We start from the raw sequence: 25,107 nt of genomic DNA, 5'->3' as shown, positions 1-25,107 counted from the left end.
CCAGGCAGGTTTAGCCTAGGTGATCTCTGGAGCTGATTTCCAGGTTCAGCTCTCTGTTCTGTCTGCGTGCTTTCTAGTCTGCCTGTAAAATTCGTAAAGGAGCTGTGCAATGCAAAATTATATAGGAGAATTGGTTCTATCCTCCTTTTTAGTTTCTCCAGTGTAAGTCCGGTTGATTTATCAAGGTGCTAGGAATGTGCGCTTCCCCTCATGCTTTCTTCCTTCTGTCTTGTGTTTTTTTTCCAAGCTGTAAAAGAAAGCAGTGCTAAAGGGATCATACATCCTTGCTATTGGATAATTTGCAAATAACTCCTCTTTTCTTGGCTAGGTAGCTTGGCAATTGCAGCCCACATATTACTCATTCATTTAAAATGAGAAATAAAACTTATTATATCTACTTAAAATGAAGTTACATTACCAGCTGTACTGTACGTTTCAGGTTCCTTGGCTTGTGCTATAGTTTGGGTATTTTCTTGCCAGAGCTCAAATTCAGGGGTGGCTCTCTATAGTGAACATTTGACAAGTATCCTTAGAAGTCTGAGATGCTTCCTTCTTGTTTGCTTTATGTGGAATAATCTGGTATTTGTGGTGTGTGGCTGCAAGCAGTTGTTAGATCTGTGGTTTGTGCAACTATAGCTGTTTAATGCTAATCCCTTAACAAATGGGTAGAGACTATGATCGTGTAAACTTGGAGCAAGATACTTGGTACCTTTTTCAGGCTGTACTGTGCCAGAATCCTTCTAAACAAGTCTTTTCATCAGATATAATAAAATTTTATAGTTTTGGGGGGGTCAGGGTGCCAAGGCCAACAAAAAGACTCAAATTTCTTTTTTAATCGGGATGCCTGAATATATGAAGTGATACGAAATAAGAGGAAAACAGAAGTGATCAACAGTCACCTCTGACTGCTGGCTACTTGGGGGGGTGGGGCAGGAAATACTGAAAGTATTGTAGGAATGACATGGGAAAATTACTTTTTAGCTAATGTACTGACCCACTTTAGGTTGAAGGTAAGTCCTGGAACTATGTAATCTTGGGCATTTCATGCCTAACCTGCCTGCCCTGTTCTACTCTTTCCTATGCACCTGCTGTTGGCTGCTGGGCAGATGGAGCCTTGGTCTGACCCAGCACAGCTAGCTGTATGTATATTTGGTTTAAGACTACGTCCATCTGAATAGCCTTCCAGAATGCAAAACTGGCAGCTGTGGGGCATGTTCAGCATGTAGTGTGGGTTGGGTGCTGTCTGCAGGAGTTGCTGCAGAGTTGCTTATGGGAAGAACTCATTGATGGCCACAAAGTGTCACATCTGTATTTTTTCCTGTCGTCATATCGTGAGGAGTCTGAGTAATGGTCTTTGGCACCGATTTACTGCTGGAATTTGAGCTCTTCAGAAGAATTTCATTTTCTTAGGACAGATCTCACTGATTCATCTCGACCACCTCACTGCAAAAATGCATGAGAAATGTGCTGAAATTTCGAGAAAGAAGCTGATGAAAAATAACCAAGGCCCAGCTTTGAAGTAGAAGCTCATTTAGGTGGTGTTTCTGTCCAGCATGATTGGTAAGAGACCCTCAGCACTGCTGGCATAGTGATGTAGATTAATGTCTGAAACAAGCATGGACCAATTAAGTAGTAAGAACTACAAGTCCTTCTAATGAGGAAAGAAGATAAAAAAGTGATCCAGTGGTTTCATACTGACTTTTGTCAACAGGGAAAGAGCTAATAACATCCTTGACATTGCTGAGAAGGTTAGTCCCAGTCCCTGAAGAAGGGGGTGGAAAAAGGAGAAGGTAGTAAAGCAAAAGGGAAGCATTCTATATTCTTCAGCCTAAACTAGGGTTAATAAGTACTTACACTGTTCAAGCAAGCAACAGTGGAGTTACATCTTGAGTTCTTGAAAGGGAGAGAGGTAAAACAGGCTTTTCCTCCATTTGTGTGCAAGGATAGCTTGTAAAATTCTGCTGCAGAGCAGTTAACTCAGTTGTTCTCATTTTCCTCCTTCACATATTAGTAAAATTTGACTATCTTTGGGTTCAGATGAGTTTTTTAAAAGCTGAAATAAACCACATAGTCTACAATTTATTTATCATCAGTTCTGGTTCTCAACTGATGTGACAACAGCCAGCGTGCAGGTATTTCTCCTGTTCTAAGGGTCAGGAGTCAAGGATCAGGCAGTACAGTCACCACAGAGTGTCTGTTGCAGGTTGTTTGAATGTATTCTGTCTGGAACCTTGGAAGTATTTTGTGTAGACACAATTTTTAATGTCACCTGTAGACAAGAGAGCATATCTGGTTTTGTTAATAAATTAATATTCAAAGCAAAAGCAAAAATCCCTATGACTCGTACTCCCTAGTCATAAAGTCTCAAAATCCAAGTGATTCTTCACTTCAGAGGGAGGGTTTTCTGCTGAACTAGCTATTGGTAGATGTAGGACTTGTTTGTTAACTTCTTGTTTTACTGTGTATCCTTTTGTAGGTGGCATTCATTTTCGTCATCCCACTTAAGTGGATCTGCATGTTTGGGGTTTTTTTTTCCTTAGTAGAATGAGAGTGCTGCTTAAGTCTATCTGACACAGGAATAGTTCCTCCTCCCCAGCTCAGAGAAGAACAGATGATATCTATAAATGTGGTAACCAGGGTAAATTTGAAATTCCTGTGTAGTTGTGAAGAATAGTTTTTAGGTAAAGTAAGAATTTTACATCAAACAGTTCACCCTCTGAAGCAGGTTTAGGGGAATTAAACAGGGTGACTCTTTGCAGGTGGTCATTATTTTACTGAAGCACTAGTTTCTGCTACTAAAGAATTGTAGAACTGACTGGAATCAGAGCCCTCTTGTGTGTGTATGCATATATCTTTCTAAAAGAACATTCCATTATCTGATGGGTTTGTACTGTATCTTGTGTAATAACCAGAGGAGCTGAGTTGCAGTCAGACTCTTTATGTTCCAAATCCACAGAGAATACAGCCTCCTGTGGGACCACATGGTGAAATTAGAAGCAAATTCTTTATAATGAGACCTCTGCTCTGCTTTGCAGAGAAAAGAAACCGGCAGCACAGAGCAAGGGGAATCTTTACTTTGGTGGTGCAGATATTTGAAGGCCCTATCAGTGGGAAACAGAGCAAAGCAAACATCACTTACTCAGAAACGGGTATTGTGTATGTGTTCACCGAGGCTAAAAAGGGAACTCGCTGTCAGATATCTGGCCTTCTCTACCTCTGGCAAGACCCTTTTTATGAAATTTTATCTCTCATTAGCAATGCGTTTTCAGGTTGCTCTATCTTCTGTGTTAGTTTAGGCTGGAAACAGGCTAAAAGCCTGTTCTGCAGTGTGCAGAATGGAGGTGGTAGCTATTTTAAGGCAACGTATCACCACCTTCCCTGTTACCTAAGACCTGGCAGCTCTCTACTTCCCTTCATATTTACCAGCTGAAGACTGTTCTGGGGTGGTGCGGATCTCCGCTTTGATTCTGAGAAGGAGGAATATGCAATTGTAGGGTTTGCAGTTCTGCTGAGTTGCCAGCTGCCTCGGGCTGACCTGGCAGTTCTCCATCTTGGCCTTCTAAGCTGTCTTGAAAATATGTAAAGTAGTTGGATGAACATTTTTTGCTTGAATTTACCTCATGCTTGGTAACTAAAATGCACACTTGCTTGAATTCAGTGATACCAACTTGTAGATGATCTATTTTTCCTTTATTTTGGATTTGCAGAAGGGTGTCAGGGTGCACTGTTAAGTGAGCAGCTAAAAATAAACCTTCTCAAAACAAAAACTTCTTTTTGAGCTTTCCTGTCATCTGTTTTAGATCCTACTTTTCTTTCCTCCTTTCTCTGTGCTTTCCATTCTGGTGTTCACCTCTTTCCCTGATGGTCAAAATAATCTCTAACAAAGGGAAATGTGAGGAGAATCAAACCTTAGTGCTAGAAATCACTTCCCTGTAACTCACTTGGAGCAGTTCTCACCTTTTGGTAAGAACTGCACTTGGAAATGACGTAGGCCTGCCGCATCTGGCAGTCCTTGCAGCATCTAGTGTCTGTGGGAAGCCAGGATGCTTCTGACAACTCAGCAGCAGCTCTTGGTTGGGTGTTTTTTTAAGTATCTCTTTACTTAAAACGTGCTTTGACACTGATGTCTGAAGTAGTTACATTGAATTTCTCTGTATGGCTGAGTGGTTCTTTTTTACTCTGTCCTTTTTTATTTCTGCTGTCAGTCTGTCTCAAGTATGGCTGACAAGATCAGCTGGTATCACATGCCTATATAGGGCCAAATAAATTCAAGAACTAATATTTTAGCATCTTACTAAAATAACTTACAGAAAGTGTAATCTAGAACGTGTGCTTTGTGTGTTCTTCCATCAGAGAGTCTCAAAACCTTTCATAAACATGAATCCTCAAATATCACTGTGTTGTAAGTAAATATATGCTCCTGCTTCCCTCATGGGGACATATATTTACATTGTAGTTGGCTCAAAATGAGGGAGCTTTTGAAAAAGAGTCCCAATAGTAGGTCTTGTTCCTGAGCTCTGCTGCAAAACAACACCATGAGCCATCCGCACTGTCTAGATCATGTTGCAGTGAGGACTACAGGAGCTAAACGGATGTGTACAGACAACGGGGTCTGTTTTAACCTTTTATTTACATCTTCTAAACATGGATTTCCTATGGGGCCTTTTCTCTGAAGGTAGTTGCTAGTTCCAGATTATTATTTTTTTTTTTTTTAGTGTGCCAGACAATCTGCTAGGAAGTCCTGTTACTGATGGGCGCACATTGGTGTCTTCTAATACCACAGCTGACACAGCTCTTCTAGTCTCAGTAAAATACAGAATCTTAGAATGGTTTGGGTTGGAAGGGACATTTAAAGGTCATCTGGTCAAACCCCCTGCCATGGGCAGGGACATCTTCAGCTAGACCAGGTTGCTCCATCCATCCAACCTGGCCTTGGATGCTTCCAGGGCTGGAGCACCCACAGCTGCTCTGGGCAGCCTGTGCCGGCGCCTCACCGCCCTCACAGGGAAGGATTACTTCCCAATATCTAATCTAAATCTACCCTCTTTCAAAATATGAAGACATTATCACCGAAGACAAAAGCTCTTGTTCCTGATGGAAGTAATAACGTGTGAGAGTACAGCCATGACTGAAAAGTGTTATGCCTCATTGTCTTGAGCAATGATGAGTATTGGAATTAGGACTCAGCTTATAGGGAAATGAAAAGAACTGTGTTACTTGGCATCATGACTTTTGTTGACTGATCAGCCTGGAAGTGTAGAGGAAGCTGAAGGAGCCCATCAGTGTGACCTGCAGAAAATTTTAGACTAAATGGAGCAAATCTAATGCTGTTTTTTATCACATGAGCAAGAGGCAAACAGTTTGAATAACTGCAGTGTTAGGTGCTGCTTTCCTTTTCCTTGCCTAATGTCAGGATGGATTAAAAATATGGATCAGAGGGAGCATGTAGATATTTTCCTAAAGTGTAAATCCTGTCCCATATTAATGATTTAATCAAATTGCAGGTAAATGCTGAAGTTGATTTAGATATCAACAGATCTATCCTGACCACAGGCTTGAAGAAGATGGTGGAATATGGGAGTGTCAGTTGCCTTGGTTTGCTGACAGCTGCAGTAGGATACAGTCCTCAACCACGTACAGACATCCGTAGATTATATTTTTTTTCTTTGTCAGAAATTTCCCTTTTGTTCTTCCATTCATTTTGTTGCCTTTGAGTCTTCTAGTAAGTGCCATTTACTCTTCCCTGCATTGCGTCTGCATGTGCTTTCAGTTTTTTTGGACAAGTTTGAAAATCCTAACACAAAAAATAAAACACAATGAAACAAAACCAAACCCCCTTGGTCATTCAAAAATAGCCATTAAGGTGCTGTGAGTTGTTGCATCCTGTATTTTGGGAGGTGACTTGTACTTCAGGATGGGAGTGGTTTGCTTTTTCCCCTCTACAGAAAATTAAACTTCTTTTAACAACAGAAAAAGCAAATAAGGATTTTCAGCTAACCTTCTTTTTAGCTGTTAGTGGACAGCTTGTCCTGTCTTGGATCTTTCTCTGAGGCCTCATGGAACCCTGAGCCAACTGGCAGCTGTATACGGATTGTCGTTGCTTAGATGAACTTTCCTCCTTCCTAGCTTCTCTGGTAGCTTCAGTAGCTAAACCCATGGCTACTGCAAAGAGCAGGTGTGTATGTCGGAGGAGATCATTAAATAGTAGAGGAGGAGTCAGCACACATCCCCTCTCCACTCTGGCAACAGGCATGTTTCTTGGTTATGAAGTAGTTTTATTCAGGTGTAAATATGCTAGTGGCTGAGACCAACTTGGTGGAGCAACTGGCAACCATCTCCAGAGGCTAGGTTTTTTTAAAACATAGAAATCTGTTTTTTTCCAGGTTCCTGTGGTATGTAAGCTGGCATGTTAAGGTCATACCTTATGGCCTCGAGCACAGAAGAGGCGTAACCGAATCTGGAATTGCTTGATGTGACATGCTCAATACTGACTGAACATCTATGGTTGTGGCCAGGTTGTTATTTTGCAGACAGCTGTGGAAATTTCAGTCACTCACCTTTCGCAGCTGTTCTCCTGTCCCTCTGCCCCACAGCTCGGCCAGCAGTTCGTGTTAACCCCCAAGTGCAGGAACAGGGGTGAGGTCTGTTTAACAGGGCTGTTAATGACCTGGATGAGGGAGCAGAGCATGTGCTCACCAAGTTGGTAGATCATGCCGGAGTGGGGAAAGCAGTCAGTATGGTGGAGAGCCCAGCTGCCATTCAGAGACACTTGGACAGGTTGGGAAGCTCAGCAAAGGCAAAAAGGCAAATGCCAAGTGCTGTGCCTGGGATGGAGTAAGCCCCTGGAGCAGAACAGGCTGGAAAGCAGCTTTGCAGCGAGTTGGACGTGAGGCAGGCAGCATGTCCTTGCAATGGAATGGCCAGCTGCATCCTGGGCTGCCCCAGCAAGTGTAGCTAGCAGGGTTAAGGAGAAGGGAGTCTTCCCTCTGCTTGGCTTCTGTGAAACCACAGTTCTGCATCTGCTCTGGGGCTCTGCAGTATGAGAAAGGCATTGACATACTGGAGCACGTCCAGCCAAGCTATCAGAACGAGAAGCTGTGGAGTACCATGGCGGGGGGAGGAGAGGCTGAGGAGACCAACTGTCTTCAGCCCTAAGTAGTGATCTTACTGCTGGCCCACAGCTACTCATTGGGAGGGTGTAGAGAAGGAGGAAGGTTCTTCTCAGCGTATGCAGTAGAAGGACAAGAGAAAATGGACAGATGGGAAATTCTAAATAGATCCAAGGAAAAAAGCGTTTGTTATGAGGGTTATCACATAACTAGAATAAGTGCCCAGAGAGGCTGTGGGACTTCAGTCCTTGGAGATATGCAAACCCAGGTTGAATGTGTCTCTGAGAAACCTGCTCTTCTGGGCCCTGGTTTAAGCAGGAGTTTGCACTGGAGCCCTCCAGAGACCCCTTCCATGTGGCGGGGGTCTGTGATGATGGAGGTCATTGCTCGAAGCAGGGCTAACCCCAAATTTAGGCTTGGAGCCCAGTGTGATTGACTTTTGAATATCTGCAGCGATAGAGTCCACTGCTACTCTGGCCTCTTTTCCAGTGTTTGACTGCTCTTATTGTGAAGAGTTTTTTCCTTATGTCTACTTGGAATTGTCTTTGCTGCAGCTTGTGTCCTTTCCCTGTACATCCCTGAGACAAGTCTGGGGTCATCTTCGCTATAACCACTAACTAATTAGCTGAAGACTACATCTTAGAATCCCTTCTCAGTCTCCTCCAGGTTGAATGAGTCCAGTTAACCCAGTATCTCCTTTTGCACTGTGTTCTCCTGCCATGTCACCATTTTGGTGGCCTGCACTGGACTAGCTGTGGTGGCATGGGCTGGTGAGGCTGGCAGGTACCTCTGGAGGTCATCTGGTCCAACCCCCCCCCCCGCTCACGCTGGGTTTGGGGGTGCTGTAGTGAATAAGCAGGGTGAGGGGGGGTGGCTTGTTTCCTAGGCTACCTGTGGGTGGCTGGGACAAAGGGAGGGATGCAGTCATCTTCTGGGAGATGGCAATTTCTTGCTTCTGTAGGCTAAGCTCATTGCACCCACTGAAATGACCTTCATCTCTGGCTACAGAAGTTAGCTTTCCCCACCTGGCAATTAGTAAGAAGACCAAATCCTTGCATCCCAGCAGGTCTTTGGGAAGTGAAAAGAATCCACATGCAAGTGACACCTCTGCCAGGATTTGGGGCATTTTTGCGTTGAAAGGCAGTAAGAGGGGAAAGAGTTTTTAAGGTAGGATTGCATCCTAGCAATCTTGCTCAACTAGGAAGAAGTACTTGTGAAATGTTGAGCATCCGGAACAGCTCAGTGTTTCCATCACCTTTTACTTGGTGACATAAACATGACTTCTGGCAGTAGACAGGTCTTCACCACAGACCGTCAGCTGTGTTGCTCTCAGCCTTTCCTGCAGCCTCTGGGTATTGAGGCTTCCTGAGTGGTGCAGCGTGGGCACTGCCTGTGTTGGCCTGTCTGGCAGTAGCCTGGTCTTAGAGATGCAGATTCAATCAGAGAAGCTTCTGAAGCCTAAGCTGCTCCATCAGTGCTGGTGAGGCAAAACCAGCCTGTCCCGTTGTGACTCCTGCAGCATGCTGACTGTTAGAGTCAGTGCCTCTAACTTTGAATGAGTTAAATTCTAGAAAAGACTCTTGTTCTGACTCCTTAAAACTGACAGGTGATTACATAGGGAAATCCATCTTTGGATAAGCATGTCGTATAATTCGAAAATATTTTCCCTAGATTTCTGGACAGTCATCAACATCAAAGTCATTTAATGAAAAAATCATTCTTCCACAGTCACTTGTTCATCTCATTCTGCTTTCTTTATCATGTATACTCAGTTGTATTAATGTCTCTCAGCCTCAGTCAGACACAGCATGTATCTCCCCCAGGCTTTTGTTTTCAGCAGATCATTTGTGACAAGCAGGTGCCACATGTCATTCAGAAGGGCTAAAACTGATTGCTGCTTGTGAGAGAAAAGAGGCTTTGCTGTGTCTCCAGACTGTGACTTTTGTTGGGCATCTTCACCTGAAGTGTTATGACCTGATTTTATTATTCCTTTTTCTATTCCCTTGCATTGCACAATGAAATGATAATAATTAGATGTTTTATTTTTGTCAGGCTATTAAAAGAATAAATCCAAGAAGCTTTGCCTTTGATTTCATTGTTCTTTTTCAGCCTTCTGTTGTTTGGTCTGGAGCTTTGTCTTTAGCTGTTGCTTGTCCTGTCCAGGGCTTTTGATGATTCAAGCTAATCTCTAATGAAGTGGGCACAGTGTTGCACGAAAACAATTCCACAGCCTTTATATTTATCCTGGCAATACTGCAAGAAAAGTTCAGCTATAAACAGGAAAATACATCAGAAATTTAAGACCTGATAGATTGTTGTGCATCAGACAACAAAAAGAAGTTTGTTTTGATGATGGCAGTTCCAGCTTGTTGGTTGATACCTCTATAACAGCAGGCTTGATTTTTCCACCAGTTCAATTCTGATATGGTTTTAATCACTTTTGAGAACGTCTGGAGCTAAACCCACTGTTCTAAACTCTCTGAAACCTCATTTTTTCAACTTGCAAATGGTTTGAAGCCTTTGTTGTGGGATAGCTGCTACAATCATCTGAAGATTGTAGTAGCAAAGGCGAAAGAAGATAAATATTTTGTAGCTGTTATGGTGTCTCTCATTGCTGCTATTAAAAGTGCTTCGAGGACCAATGAAGTTAATGAAAAATACTGGAAATAGTTTAAATGAAGAGATTTAGGTAATTAGTCTAGGGTTTGGGTCAGGAAAGCAGCCATCTGAGTATAACAAATGTCTTTTTTTTTTGTGCGGGTTACAGAACAGTTGAGACATGGCTGTTCTTACTGTTCTTAGCACTGCTAACTTTTCAGGTGATGGAGAGTAGTTCAGGCGAGGTCCTGCAAGAATTTCCCTTCTTTTTCTTCTGGAACTTTTAGCTGTCCCTTTCCAAAGGAGGAAGACCAAATTACCTCTTGTGTTGCTGAAACACATCAAACAGTTCATATGAAAGCTAAAGCCCTCTTGTATTGCAGCTGTGTCTCCTGTCCTGCGGAGTTCAGCTTATGCTGGAGCAAGCTCATTTTTCATGGCCCATTCATTTTTTGAGCTCTTCTGTATAAAAGCCTAATTTAACAAAAAAAAAATTAATAAAAGCATAATATTTTTTAATTATGTCTTAACCATAGTTACCCACTGCTGAAGCTGCCACTGCCTGGAACAGGACCTGTGGAGTACAGCACCCCTGTGAAGGATTACTCACCGCCCTCTCCAGACTTGAGTCTGCAGCAGGGGGATCTCAGTGAGCGTCCCGACTGGGTGAGTCTTGCGCTCTAGGGGCGGGGTGTGTTGGAGGGGGTCAATGAGGGGGTGAGCCATCCACCTGCACGTTACTGTAATCAATGGAAAATATTTGTGGGTAGGTGGTGCTTTGTGTAACTGCTAAGTTTAGGCTTTATTTGTCTTGTATTGCTTTGTCAGAAAAATGGATGCTAGGCATTTGGGAGAGTTAAAAGCTCTGAAATGCTGGTTAAGAGCCTATTTTTCAAAGGTAATTGTACCTAAGGTAAATAGTACACTTTTTAAAGCATTATTAGGTTTTAAATAAGTTTAACGATGGGTTCTGGGATAACGGCCCCCAATTTCCTAATATCATATGAAGGCATGCATTTTCCCTAGAGCAGGAGGACAAGCCTCCTGCTGACCCTGCTTCACATTCCTGCCCTTGGCCTTCTCTGAAGGGTGAGGGTAGGGTTTGGTGAGCCTTTACTGCTGTAACTGTTTGCAGAGATGCTACCAATAATTATGGTGTGGTTCTCTCTGAAAGGATCTGGATTCTGGCTATCAGCCAGCTTCAAAGATCAGTAACTAGCTGTCAGAGTAGGAATGTCTGTCTGGCCTGGAGGTGGAAGGCAGACTGTCCAGCTCCTCAGCTCTTGCAATTTTTTCTCCTTTGGCTTCAAAAATACTGCATCTACCAGGGTTTTTTCTGATGGTGTAGGTAGTCTAGGCTTCACCTTCAAGACACAGGCTTTTTTCTTAAGGTCACAATCAAGTGGGTTTTGTTTGAATTTTAATTTGGGCAGGCAAAGACACTCTCTGTGGAGCTAGCTATTACAATCTGGTCTACAGGGTGTAGGGATGCTTGAAGAACCTAGTGAATTGAGCGTAATCTAAAAGTGAGGGAGTTTTTTGTTTTGAGGTTTTTTTAATTGACTGGTATGTATCGTGCAGGTAAGTGAGACTTATATCCTTATGTTAAGGGTAAGAAATTAATTTTCTTCTGCATGAGCAAACTGGGGAGTCCTGATGTTTCCCAAGAAGGCTAGTAACCTAGTCCAGGAAATCAGGAAACAATTCTAAAATCATCCTTTGTAACCTGCATTGTTCTTTTTCATTCCGGGGTGTCTCTTAAGTAGAAGTTACCTGTTGGCTTAATGCTTTTGATGCCTCCAGCAATCTGCTCTCTCTGCTTGTGTGCTCTTCTCACTGTGAGTGAAATAATTTGCTGCCTTCTACGCTCCCTGGTGCCACTGAGAGTTTTTTGCACTATGCTGTTAACTCAGGCTGCTGCTGGCTGATTAAATCTTCCCTTCTGCTTTGTTGCATAGTTCAGCTAATAGAGCACAAAAGTTCTGGCTGCCACAGCACGTTGGTGCTGCAGTCCCCAGAGCAGGGTCAGCAGCCTGGGTACAGAGACCAGGAAGATTCAAACGGCACCCAGCAGAATCGGCACAGGCTGGGGGATCTGCAGTGTTGTGAGAGGCAGTGAGTCCCTGCTCCTGCCTTTCATCCCAGTACCAAATTCAGCAGGAGCTGGGAGCCTCTGCCTCACAAAGAAGTGCAATGGACTGATGCCAAAATGGTCAGTGGCATTTTGCCTTTTTGAGAAACAGACTCTTTTTGTTCTTGCGAGGTTGGTACTGTCATGTTTCACCTCTAATTTGGGAAAGGAAAATATAGGCTGGCAAACCCCTTCCTGAAAGGTTGCCAAGCTGTGGTCTAATTCTGCTAAGCAGCTTCCCACTCACTGTGTGTTTTCATTCTCCCTCTCGTTTTCCCCACAGTATGTTGGTGCTCCCGTGGCCTACATTCAGCAGATCTTTGTGAAAGCTACAGTCTCCCCATGGCAGAAGAACTTCCTTGCTGTTGATGTATTTCGTTCACCCCTCTCCCGCGTCTTCCAGCTAGTGGAGGAGATCAGAAACCATGCCCTGAGAGACAGGTAATTACTGTTTGTTGAAGTTTGTGTAGAAGGCAGACTGGCCACTGTTGTACACACCTAGCTTCTAAATTACCACACATAAGTCTGATCATTAGCTTTAATTTTGTAAGATTCTCAAAATAAAAAAAGGAGATGTTACTGCTAACAAGTGATATCATATCCATCCAGTGCTTAGAGCTGTTTGCCTTTTGTGCTGGAGAACTTGCCTTTCCTCTAGCCACCTAAAATTGTCAGGAACCTTCCAGTCAGAGTCCTAGGCAGAGGGGTCTGGAAGCTTCCAAGGTTATACCTGTTACAGGAGATAGTGGTGTCATATAATCCCTTCTTAAGTGTGCAAGCTTCATATTAAAGCAAGTTCATTTGACCCTACTGTGCCTGCTGTGAAGATGTAGAATTTCAGGTGGTCAGGAACTTTCTTCTGATTTTTCACTTTGGCTCTATTTAGGACCAGTTTATACCTGCTTTTTTTTGTCCTGACACAGTCTTTGTACAAAATCAGTTTTCCTCTGCTTCCAGATGTTTACAGGGACAACTCATGCTCCCCACCCCAAATCCTTGTTTGTTAAGCTAAACATATGAAACTCTTTGCTTACCCTGGTAAGACAGCTCTGTATTCAGTTTGTCATCCTGGTTCCTCCTCTTGGCACTGTTAGCGTTTCCTTCCTGAATGTGGGAGATGAGAACTGTAGACAGTATTCTCAGAGAAGTCTCATTTGTGTGTTATTTTCTGTGGAAATGCCCCTCCTGAAATACAGTGAGATTGCAGGTCCCTTTTTCATGGCCAGTCACATCAATTTCACACATTATGAAGTGATTGATTATTGTCTCCCATGTCCTGCTCTGTCATTTCCAGCTGATGAGCTCCTGCCTTATAGCAGAAACTGTTTTTAGTCCCCAAGTGCATGATCTTGTAATTTGTACTGTTAATAGAAAGGGGATTAAATTTATTCCAGCCCTCGCATCATCCATCTCAGATACTCTGTTCCTTTTCTGTATTAACAGTGTTTCTCTATTTTGTGTCGTTGGCAGATGTCCCCATATCTTATTCCAGGGTTATTTAAAAAAAAAAATAAAAACCCTGGTTCTCTGAACTATCTGTGACAAATTCCACTTTGTTTTCCTTGATACTGGTGGTTCTCCTTTCAGCAGCTACATGACCGTTTCCCTCATAACCTAGTTCTTTACTGCATCACGATTTTTGTGCTAACTTTCGTGTCTTTCCTGTGAATTGAACTAAAGCATTTTCTGTGTGGTGCTGCATCAAAAGCTTTGAGGCCCCAGTAGATGAGATCTGCTGTGCTTTCCCCATCCAAGAAGTCAGGCATTTTAAAGAAAAGACAGCTCAGATTAGTTTGGCATATTCTCTCTTTGTAAACCAAGAATGCATTTTACACACATTAATTTGCCTCTGAGTTTTTTTGAAATAAGTTTTCCTTCAAGTTCTGAGTTTTTATCTGTGGTCAGATTCTTGGCTGTGTTTACTTTCTAAGGACCAAAAGGCTTCCTTACTTGTCTCTCTGTGTTCAGTGGGAATAATGATGCTGAGAACAGGCCAAGTGTGGTGAAAAATGGTGGGATTAGAGTCTGATCATCTCCTAGCTTTTCAGCCAGGAGCTTGCTTTATTCTTTGTCCCCTAACTCACATGGGTAGGGAAGATTTACTGTTTATTCATACTTCCTTGACAGCGTTCTTCATTGCTTCATTTTTGAGTGTCTGCTTTACTACTTTTCCTGGTGATTTGTCCTGTTTTAAACCATTCCTTGCAAGCTAGCTGTCTGCTTTCTCTGTGGTCATTTTTTAGAAATGCCGTTTATGCTGTTAAATTTGGAGCTCATCCCTACCAGCTCACAAAGCCTTGGCACTGACATTCTTTCTGTGTTTTCAGTCTGTCTTCTCCTTTATCATATGTGTGACTTTTGATAGTAATCTGTATGTAGTTGCCAATTGCAAGTTAGAAACAACTTGCTCCCAGGGAGTCTGTTGTCTTCTCATTATCTCCCCTTGGTGTTGCCCTTGATGAACAGCAATGCAGCGTGGAAGCAAAATTAATCTTACATAGCCACCAGAAGGAAAAGACTTAAGCACTTAGACTGAAACCTTGGGATAAGAGCTCCCATTTTGGTGACAGACTTGGATATTTCAGGAAACATCTAACTCTGAGACAAATAGTGAAGGTATCTTAAAAGTCATTATGAAGTTCCTTGTTGTCAGTTGCTTTTTTCAGTGTCAAAGTTAAGTGCAACTGATTTTCTTAATATGAAAAAAGGCCTTCTTTTACACTAAAGTACATAAGGAGCTGAAGATTATTGATAACTGGATGGGAAACACAAGGCGAGGGCTTAACAACTTTGAGCAGTCATCATTAGTAAAAAGCCAGAAGTGACCTGAAATTTGTAGTTTGCTTCAGTTCATGTTTTTTGGTCTCACTGCTTCCACAACCTACTGGTAGGGATGTTAGCTGCGTGTGTTTGCTTCAGAAATGACTGTACATAGGCTTATCTGCAGTATAAACTGTCATCACTGTTCTGTTTCAGAGTTGGGTAAAGCTGAAATACAAAAGAAGAGCTGTCTTACTCTTCCTGGAGCTATTATCGGAAGCATCACTGCATCAGTTCCTTTAAATTATCTTTCAGAAAGCTTTTATTCCTGTAAACACAGTATTTTTGAGCATGTTTTCTAGCATTTTCTTTTGATAGCTGTGACATTCCTAGGTATCTTGCCATGTGGTGACAGGGTATAGATTCTGGAGGGAGTTTTCACAAAGACATAGCTCAAATCATCACTGGTTGGTTTCCATGTTTGCTCTTTGTAGTCATTATAGAAAAAAAACTCCTCTAGAGAAGGCATTTTACAGTAGGACTCTAACTGATCTGTCTTCTGGAGCCACCTTCTCTGTAATCTGTGAGGCTGGAGCCAGGGAAGACTGGTCTCTTGTGTCTTAACTTAGCCTTTGTTAAATATACCCATCCTGTGCAGATCCCACCAGTCGCCCAACTCATGCTGAGGGAATTGTTCTCCTCTGGTCCAGCAGCTCTTTCTTGTCTAGCCAAAGAGCGCACTGGCAGGTTTGGGCACTAAACCTTCGCAATCAGATCCCGTTGTGAGCCCAAGTTGAGTCTTGCTTCTTTACTAGCTGATAAGGATTATGTAATTGTGTTAAAATGAAGTTGGGGAACAAACACAAGTTCCAGTTCATACCAGTTACACCTCTATTAACTTCTGAACCTGTAAGGCTTTTTCTGTTCCATACAATGCAGAGGAATTCTGAAAACATTTTACACAGCTGCTGATATCGAATCCTTTGTACATCTTAGAGCACTCTGTACACCTTAAATATGCCACCTCAGGAAGGCTAATAAAGATTTCTGTAAGATGTCCCAACACCAATGTGGAAAGAGGTATGCAGAGGAGTTTAAGGTCTTTGAAGAATTCCAGGGAGACAGTTTATTTTGTCAACTGGGGGTATCTTAAATGTGGAACTGAAAATTTGATGGGCAAAGAGTGAAAGCTGGGTGGCCAGACAGTATGCAGAGAAATGGCAGTGGGGTTCTGGAGTCTGTACACCCATTGCAGTGGGATCCTGCTCTATGGCCCGAGGCTCTCGATCCTTGGTTATAAAGAACAAAGGCAGTAACATGGTGATTGCAGGTCCTTGGGGTATTCATCTTGGCACCTTTGCCTTTTGTTGGTGAGAGCTGCAACACACACGGCAGTGTCTAACATTTGTGTTTCAGTTCTGGTGTCAAAAGCTTGGAGGAAGTTTGCCTTCAGGTAACAGATCTTCTGCCTGGCCTCAAGAAGCTGCGGAATCTGCTCCCCGAACACGGCTGCCTCTTACTGTCTCCAGGGAACTTCTGGCAGAATGACCGAGAACGATTTAATGCTGACCCGGATATTATCAAAACCATCCACCAGCATGAACCAAAGACATTACAAACATCAGCTACTCTCAAAGGTAAAACAATGGAGTGCCAGAGAAGCTGTGATGAATGCCTACAGCTTGCATCGCTGTTTTGTCCTTGGTATCTGCAACATCTAGATGGGCAATATTACCAAATTGGGTGGCATTTTGTTACTCACAGCATCTGAAGCAAAGCTACCAAATATATGTCGTTTCTCATTTTATATCTGTATTTGACCCCAGTTCTCTTATTTGTGGAAAGTGAATGAATTCACTCAGACTCCTTTCTGTAGGTGTAAAAATAGCGGGTAACTTGTCTAAGTCTTTTTGTTCCCCTTATTCTACATATGCTCTGTCTTTTTCTGTCATGCTGCAGTGTGTTTTACTCAAAGACTGCCTCATTGTCACAGATAAATGAACATTCATCCTGTGGCCTCTTGTGCATTCACTGATAGCTCCTTGCATATAGCCCAAGCTGACACTGGATATTATGAAAGTATTTTTCTCTCTTAATTAAAAAAAAACACCTCTGGCTGTGTCTGGGATCATACTGTTTAGTGGTTCCATAAGGCCAGAGAAAGTGCTGTTCCTTTGGTTTTAAAGGAACTTTATAGATCTCAGAAAGCCTGTCATGTGTCATGTCTGAAAAGTGGTTTCGTAACCCTAAAGGAAGTTGTTTTAAAGGTTGTTTTTTGAACATCCAGAGTGCATGCACGCTGTGGTTTGGATGCATGGAGCCGCTCTTTGAGAACTCATTCACAAACGAGATTGTGATCCACAGTATCCTGGGAGATCCTGAGAACAGTGACAGTGTTCTCATTGTGGGTGTTTTTTTGTAGGTCTGCATTTTAGCGCGCAAGTTTAAACAGTGGAGACATTAAATAGTCCTTTACAATGCGAAGTCTTCCTGGAACCTCTGGTTCAAATCACACACTGACATGCACAAAAAACAAGCATCCAAGGTTTTTTTGGCTTCATCCTTAAAGATGATGCCAGTCTTCTCTTTTGAAGGCTGGATTGGGTGCCCACTTGATGTGCCTGCATGCTAACACACAGAGCATGGGGAGCGAAGAGGAGGAATTGGAAATGTGTGCAGTTGGAGGGCTACAACCTCAGCCAGCTGACAGAGGTGGTGTGGGGTAGTTCGCAATACTGGAATGCTGCTGTAGGTAGGCTTTTCAGGAAGGACATGCCGGGAGGGCGAGGAGTTGTCCTTTGTGTGAGTGAGCAGTGGGCACATGTGGACCTTGGCTTAGGAGCAAGAGAGCTAGTTGAGAGCTTATGGGTTAGGGTTAGAGGGCAAACCTTGTCTGCTGCAGACTGCCCAGTCAGGAAGAAGATGACAGACAACTTCCCCACAGGAAGGAAGATTTTTCTTGCATTTAAAGAGAATTTCCTGTGTTTTCATTTGTGCCCATTGCCTCTTGTCCCATCAGTGGGCACCCTTGAGAAGAGATGCTGCTGCTTTACTCTCCTGCATAAAATATTTATCCACATTAATAAGGTCTCACCAGAGCACTGAGAAAGCACTTCCTATAAGAACATTCGGCATTTGGCATTCTTCACAATGAACACCTCCTGTATCCCATCTTTTTTGTTTATTTGTTGTTATCCTAATGTTTCATTCATACTGTGGTTTTGCAGATCTGTTGTTTGGACTCCCTGGGAAGTACAGCGGGGTGAACCTCTATAATAGGAAGCGAGTGGTATCATACACTGTCACACTGGGTCTCCAGCGATATGATTCCAGGTAAGGAGCTTTAGCTGTGCTAGTTCTGTGTTAGGGATCCCTTGTTCGGTTCTTGGCAAGTTTGCTGTTTTCTCTGCTCTGATTATTGTTATATTCTGCTTTGATCTCCATTTTCTTGTGTGTTATAGAGTATGTTAGGATCTTCTGAATGTGGTGTGGAAAAACAAGTTGCTGTTTTTAGGAGAAAACTTGCTGTGTTTTAAGGAAATAAAATACTATCAGTTCTCAGTTTTTCTTTAAAGAAGTGTGTGTATATATATATATATATATATATATATATATATATATGTATAATAACCAAAGCTGCCAATGGGAGTTCCTCTGATGATGGCTTCATCAGAGCATCTGCACACAGAGCTGCCATTGTTGCGGCCAAGGCCCAGTAGGTCTGTTTTGACCCAGTTCCTGGTACAGAGTTGTTTGCTTTCCAGTAAGCACTAATTCAGCTGGTACAAACTGTGAAACCCCTTTGGCACTGCTGGCAAAGCTGGCTTGGATTGAGTGGATCTGAGGACTAAATGCTCTGCGCAGTGCTGCACAGAATTCCCCAAGGGATGCGTAGGACAGAATTGGCAGCACAGTAGTTGAAACTTGCTCTGCTGCTGCCCATGCAGGCACCCTTCAGCCTCAAGGACTGTCAGTAGCACCTTTCATCAGATATCCTTATGTAAAATTCAGGGGATGTTTGAGACTACAGCATGCTCTGTTCCCCCCAGGGCCAAGATTTTGGATGATGAACCTTTGCTTTAAACAGTTTTGCTGAGTCTTCACAGCTGTCTTTGAATCTTCGTAGAAATCAAGGTCTGTGAGATTGCCACAGTACGTATGTGACAGATGTAGTTTGGTCTACAGAGGAGCAGACTTAGGAGTCAGGCCTAGGGAGAACAGTGTTTTTGTGTGAAGTCTGTGTGGACCTATGGAGTTTCTTCCTACCTGCTCTGTACCCACTGAGCTCCTCCTTGGAACTGTGTGCTGGTTGCTGGGTACAGTGTTAAGTGACATCCTCCTGCTTGCTTCTCACCTCAGGTTCCTCAGCAGCCTCCGCTCTCGCCTCAAGCTGCTGCATCCCAGCCCTAACTGCACACTGCGAGAAGAGAACATTGTTCATGTCCACTTCAAGGAAGAGATTGGCATTGCTGAGCTGATACCCCTCGTCACCACCTACATTATACTCTTCGCTTACATCTACTTCTCCACACGTAGGTTTGTGGGGTGGAGAGCCTTGAGGGGAGAGCAAGCTAATAAGTCACCTGTACACCTGCCAGCTGAATATATGTAAGGGGTCAGTGGTGCAGTGCCCTTTCCCTGGCTGCGGATAAGAGAGACTCCTGTCCATAGCACTGCAGTTCCCTCCTGTTCCAGCAGGAAAGGTGTTGGTGAAATTTTACCCTGAACTGTCATGTAGAGAATTAGTAGTCCTGTTTATGTGACTTTGGCTAATTTGTCCCTCTTAGCCAGTGTGGTGTTATTCCTTGTGATGTATTTTGAGGTGTTTGCTGTCTTGGGCAGCTGTAAAATGCCATACTAATGACATTTTTTCCAGTTTATAGAGATGAATTTGTTGTCAGACAGGTCAAATACATGTTCTGAGCTGGTGGTTTTAGACCTTACTAGCCACATTTGTTCCTTTTTTCATGCTTCAACAGTGCTGTACTGGAACTAGTTGGGAGCTCCAGGCCGTGCATTAGCCTCTGTCCCACCCTTGTTACAGTACCTCGTACCTACTGGGAGGAGCTGGGAGCTGCATCTCAGACATTGAGACTGAACTACCATGACTTCTGGGTTGCAGGCTATTAAGCTACCCGCTGGTACAAGTCAGGATGAGGATCCCTTCTTAATTTTTTATTAATATGTCATTTTCTTCTGCTTGGTAACTGAGATTTTGCATTCTGTTTTTCAGGGAAGATTGACATGGTGAAGTCGAAATGGGGTCTGGCACTGGCAGCAGTCGTGACAGTGCTCAGCTCTCTGCTCATGTCCGTTGGGCTGTGCACGCTGTTTGGTTTGACACCTACTCTTAATGGAGGGTATGTTTCCATCACAAAGCCTCTTCCTAAAGAAGGGTAGAGGGAGGTGAAATCACTTGAAAACAGTTGTGAAATGCTTAATCTTTAAGACCTTATATTTTTCAAATAAGCTTATGTGATACTGTTCTACACACTGCTGTGCAGAAACACCATCAGATGCTCTCCTGGGCTGAATGTGGGCCATGTGTCTCTGCTGGCCAGCAGATTGCCCTGACTGGGTCTCAGTCTTCCTGGGGATGCCTGACTGCTTAGCTGTTGGCTCTTTCTGCCTAAAGCAGAAGGGAGTTGTTGGTACAACGTCTTATTCATAACTTGATTTCCTGGCAGCTACATAGGCTCCAACATACATTCCTCCTGCAGTGACTTGTCATAGCATCCAGAAGGGCTTGTTACTGTTTCTCTGGCTGATGGAGGTTTATTACATTTACTCAGAAAAATCTTTAAAGGTGGCAGAACTGACCTGTTTATTTGTGCTTGGGAGGCTACCTGGGTGACTTTGCCCCCACCGCTGATAGCTGTCCACTCTTCTCTTAACTGGGGTTCCTGTATGTGTTAGAGTTGGCATTTGGGATTTCTGATGTGGTTACTGCCGTGCATTGTACTTGTGCCAAGCTGAAAACCCCTGAGAATGCTCTAACTGGCACCTCACCTACCCATTACTCATTAATCAAAGTTCAGTTCAGGATCGTTCTTTTGATTTTCAGTTCCCTTTCCTAAGTAGTTAAGGAAATATCTACCATTTTCTTCCCATCTCCTCCTTGCAGCTATATACCATAGGAACAATGAAAAGTCTTGACCCACGAGGAAGACTCCTCAGTGCTGGTGATAGTTTACCAGAAGCCAGAGACAAGTGAAAGAATTCCTCTCCTAGAAGCCTAAAAGGGCTATGAATAATTGGCTTCAGAAAATGAAATATGTGTTGTTTCTGGTTTTACTGCTGTGGTGTCTTGGAACTTTTAATTGTGGATCATCACAGTGTTATTCTGTGAGCTGTACAAATAAACCCGATAGGATCCACCGGGAGTTGTATGATTTTAATGCAAGAAAAAAGGTGATACTTGGATGCAGATAAGTGGGAGGAATCCAAGGCAACAGTTTTGGTTAGTGCAATGACCAAGGCCTTTGCTGTCACCCTTACTGTTTTCACACAGAAGGGCTAAACTAACCTAGTTATTCCTCCTACAGGATAGAAAGAGTTAATTCAGTCCTTATTTCTAGAAATTATTAAATGATTGCATGGACAGTTTTGTGTGGGGTTGAAACTTAATTCTTGCAGTACTTCATAGATATGTCTGATTAGGTGGAAGACCCTTGGATTCTGTGGTGATGGGGTGTGATGACATTGAGGGTTTTTTTACTTTTGGTGAGTGACCTTTTCCTGATTCCCTGGTGCCTGCCAGAGCACTTTCCCTCTAGTTACATGATTCCCCGGTGGGAACAGAGTGTTCTTGGTGTGTCATATACCAGTGGCGGCATGCTAGGATTTGGCCAGCTTAGGCTGCAGTCTGGTTAAACTTTGATCAGCCTTTCAGCCTTTTTTTGTCTGTTTTGTTTACAGCAGAGCCTTCCAGATGTGGGTGTATTCGTTTTGAACGGTACCTGTATTTATGATAAGCCTTTTTCCCTCACTGGTTTTTGTAAGATATTAAAATAAAGCTTTGCTGCTTAGAGGTCAGTGTTTGCTTGCCACAGATAGGATATCTGTGCTGGATCTTAACCAGTATCACTGAATTTTTATAATGTAGCAAAATGATTATAGGTGAGGTAGGCATTAGTCTTACTTTACAGGAAAGAAAACTAAGTGGAAATAGGTGACAAGATCTGTGCAGGATAGAAGAAAGAATAAATAGTGAAGTTGAGGAGAGTGCCAGGAGTTCACTAGACGTGGGATTCCTCTGTGCTGGTGGACTGGGAGAGTCTTTAGATTAGAGCCCAGAGCACAAGGCACCAACCCACAAGCTGGCATCTCAGCTAGGTTAGAGGAATCACAATCTGAAACGATAAGATACTACTCCCTGTGACCTATACAAAAAAGACCTAAACTGACTAGCTCAAATGTGGACAATTGCATTTTAGGTGTGATAAATTGGTAAATCTTCCAGACATTTTGGATAAACCAGAGGTTGTTTCTGTTCTGAAATATATATGGAATCAGAGAAGATCTGTTTTCTTTATGAGTTAACAGTAGTGTTTCTCTTGACTCTCTGGGATGCTGGATCATGCTATGATGCAGCACCTTCTGGCATCAAAGCAGTAAGTGAAGTGTAAATGTTTCGGTAGATGGATATGATAATGGCATCTCCCTCTGCTCTTGTAAGCTCTTTCTCAGTGTTTGGCACTGTATGGCAGAAAATACAATGAGGATCTCTTGCCATCTGCCTCGCTTTGAATGGGGACAAATGAACTTAGGCTTTGGAGTTGCAGGGCATGAGCAGCTTGTTTGTCCTGCATAGTCACATTGCTCTTCAAGAAAAGCTGATGTCTCGTTGCATTTAAACTGCCAGTTATTTAACATGAAAACTGCTGACTCGTCAAGGACTTATTGAAACTCATAACCTGGGACTATTAGTTAATTATCTCCTGCAGTAGAAGCTACGGTTTAAGTAGGACATAGTTGATGAGAGAATTATGAATTTTCTTTTCTGTATTTGTACTGCCTTCTGAAGGCTTACTGCAGCTTTTCTGCAAATGGTGCTAGACCCCCTGCCTGTCTTGCAGGACTGTGCATAAGGACATGACTCTGCAAGGACTCTGCAAGAGCATGCCCTTGCAGATAACATGCTCTGCAGGATGGTACACTGCTGTGCTGGGCAGCAGAGGTCTCCCTCATGTTTGCTACATTCTCTTTATTTAGAGATTTCCATCCCTAAGGATTACAAAGAGCTTTTCTCACATCTGTCTCCTGTCCTAAAGTACTGCTTGGAGGAGTGACACAGGTTATGAACTGAAAATGCTTTACATAAAGGCAGGACTGAGTTGTGCTTGCTAAATTTTGGATTCTTTGACATTAACAAGAAGTGGCCCATGAGAGGCTTATATTTTTTTTTCACTCACTATGGAAGTCCACTGCCTGCACAGCTTTAAAACAGGAGGTGAAGGGACCAATGCATTGCAGAATTGTTAGAGCTAAAATTTAGTTAGGATACCTGGAGAAGGGTGCGTGAAGTTAGGGGTTTGGGTTTTTTTATGTAGTCTTGCTTTCAATGGAGCTCTTACTGTTTCGGCTTGCCATTTGTTCAAGGAATCAACTGGAATGAAGTAGCTGAGTTAGCAGTGTTTTTCCCCAGCTGAGCTTGTAAGGTACAGGCTGCTGACAGCTACATCTGTGCAAACATTGTTGAAGCCCATGTCAGATGGCCATAGGCGATCAAAAACAGCATTTGGGAGGGTGGTCCTTGGGGGTTATGGCAGGTGATGACAGAAAGCAGGTGGTGTTCTTCTGAACCCCTGTTGTTTACCCCTCTTGGCTGTTAGTGATGTGCCAAGGGGTGTGTACGCATGCACGCACATTCTCCTTTTGGACCCGTACATACTAGCACAGCACAAATCCATTACCCTTCTGCTGGGAAAGCTTTACTGGTTTTGCTTAAGTTTACCTGGAGGGAAATGAAGAGATTTGCTATTTACCATGTTCTGGCACAGAACAGCTTTTTTTCTGTCTGATCCGGACTGCAGGTAGTTGAAAAGAGAGAAAAAATATTTAGGGGTGAAAAAGAGTTGGATAAATTAATGGTGGTGACCTTGGGTAGTCTTTTCTGCATGCACGTATTCTGAAGGGCAGATCCATTTCAGTGTGTTCTCTTGACTCTTGGGTAGAAACCATCCCTGGCAGAATTTATTTATGCACAAAGCATAGGTACATTTCATGTTGTTCTCAGTGTTGTGTCTTCTGAGCTGCCTGGAGTACTGGAGAACAGAGCTCCATGCATGTTAATTTATGTCCTCCAAACAGAGAAGCTCCTTCATGTGTCTCCTTTGCTGTCTGAGACTGGATTGCTCACAGCAACTGCAAGGTGTGGAAGCTTGTGCCCACTGGGTGTCTAAACCAGGCACTGTCCATGCTCTTCCTTGAGAATTTTTTGGGGAAGGTTTTGTATAATATAACGCTTAGCTGTGATTTATCAGAATTTTCACTGTTGATGATGGGACGTGCTTCCTACCCTCTTGTTGCAACGCTTTCTTGCTGACTGATTCCTACTGAGTCTATTGCAGTGGTGTTTGAAGCCTGTCTTTTTGATTTGCACCTCTTTGTACTACATGCTGGAGAGACTCTTAGAGGGGCACTGTCCCAAACTGGGAAGCATTAAGACTGGTTTAGTGGTGGTCTACGGTGGCCATTTTCCAGAAAATCACGCAGCTTTGAGAAAATATTAATATCTGTCCAGGGCCTATGAAATACAGAACCCTTACCTCATCATAGAGCAGTATTTTATGAGAAGAGATTCAGCTAAGAGCACTGGATAGTGTTTTGTTACCTTGACTTTAGGATGTGTGTTTGCTGCTTAACATTCGTTCTTCCCTTCTTTTTCACCAAGGATCTTATTCTCAGTTCTGGTTCTGTTTCCTCTAGAGAGATATTTCCGTACTTGGTTGTAGTGATTGGCCTAGAGAACGTGTTGGTTCTCACCAAGTCGGTTGTCTCTACGCCCGTTGACCTGGAAGTGAAGCTACGCATTGCCCAAGGTATGCAGCTTGCTCTGGAAAACTGTTAAGGGAAAGCAAATTAGGGCAACCCAAGGACTGGGAGATGGGGAATCATCTTAATTCTGCTCTGTGAAGGAAACAAGAGCTGTGTGTATTGAATGTGAATTGTATTCTATTAGTCGTTTTGTACTGTTTTTGTTAATTCCAAGAACTAATATAAGCCTGTAACTGTGGGCACTGCTTTTTGAGATTGTTGACTGATGCATCAGCTAAACAAGTTTTAAAACACGAGTAAGGGAGAGCTCTATCTCCTGGTATAGTTATTTAGCACCTTGTCTTTGTGTCATGAATATCCTAAGTGCAGTCCACAGGTCATACGAAGTTCTGCTGAGCCTGTGACAAAATTATCTTCTCTATTATGTATACACTCTGTACCTGCATGAGGATTTCAGTGTGCATAAATCATGGATAAAGGGAGTTTGCAAATTTAAAAGGTGTTTCTAAA

At 43.0% G+C, this 25,107-nt stretch overlaps 1 protein-coding gene across 4 annotated transcripts in view; it reads left to right on the top strand.

Moving 5' to 3' along the window:
* Positions 1-25,107, top strand: part of LOC121088063 (SREBF chaperone) — a 68,379-nt gene that overhangs the window by 25,898 nt on the left and 17,374 nt on the right. For all 4 annotated transcript variants that reach the window (XM_040593717.1, XM_040593718.1, XM_040593719.1 and 1 more), the window contains exons 3-9: positions 10,244-10,373; positions 12,122-12,279; positions 16,015-16,235; positions 17,826-17,931; positions 18,958-19,130; positions 19,832-19,958; positions 24,529-24,641. In XM_040593717.1, the coding sequence (XP_040449651.1) occupies positions 10,244-10,373; positions 12,122-12,279; positions 16,015-16,235; positions 17,826-17,931; positions 18,958-19,130; positions 19,832-19,958; positions 24,529-24,641 (1,028 nt within the window). The remainder of the gene's footprint in view (positions 1-10,243; positions 10,374-12,121; positions 12,280-16,014; positions 16,236-17,825; positions 17,932-18,957; positions 19,131-19,831; positions 19,959-24,528; positions 24,642-25,107) is intronic.

This window comes from Falco naumanni, chromosome 4 (genome assembly GCF_017639655.2).
Source record: "Falco naumanni isolate bFalNau1 chromosome 4, bFalNau1.pat, whole genome shotgun sequence".
Lineage (NCBI taxonomy): Eukaryota > Metazoa > Chordata > Aves > Falconiformes > Falconidae > Falco > Falco naumanni.
Note: the sequence above shows the minus strand (reverse complement) of the source record. Positions and strands in the feature narration are given on the sequence as shown.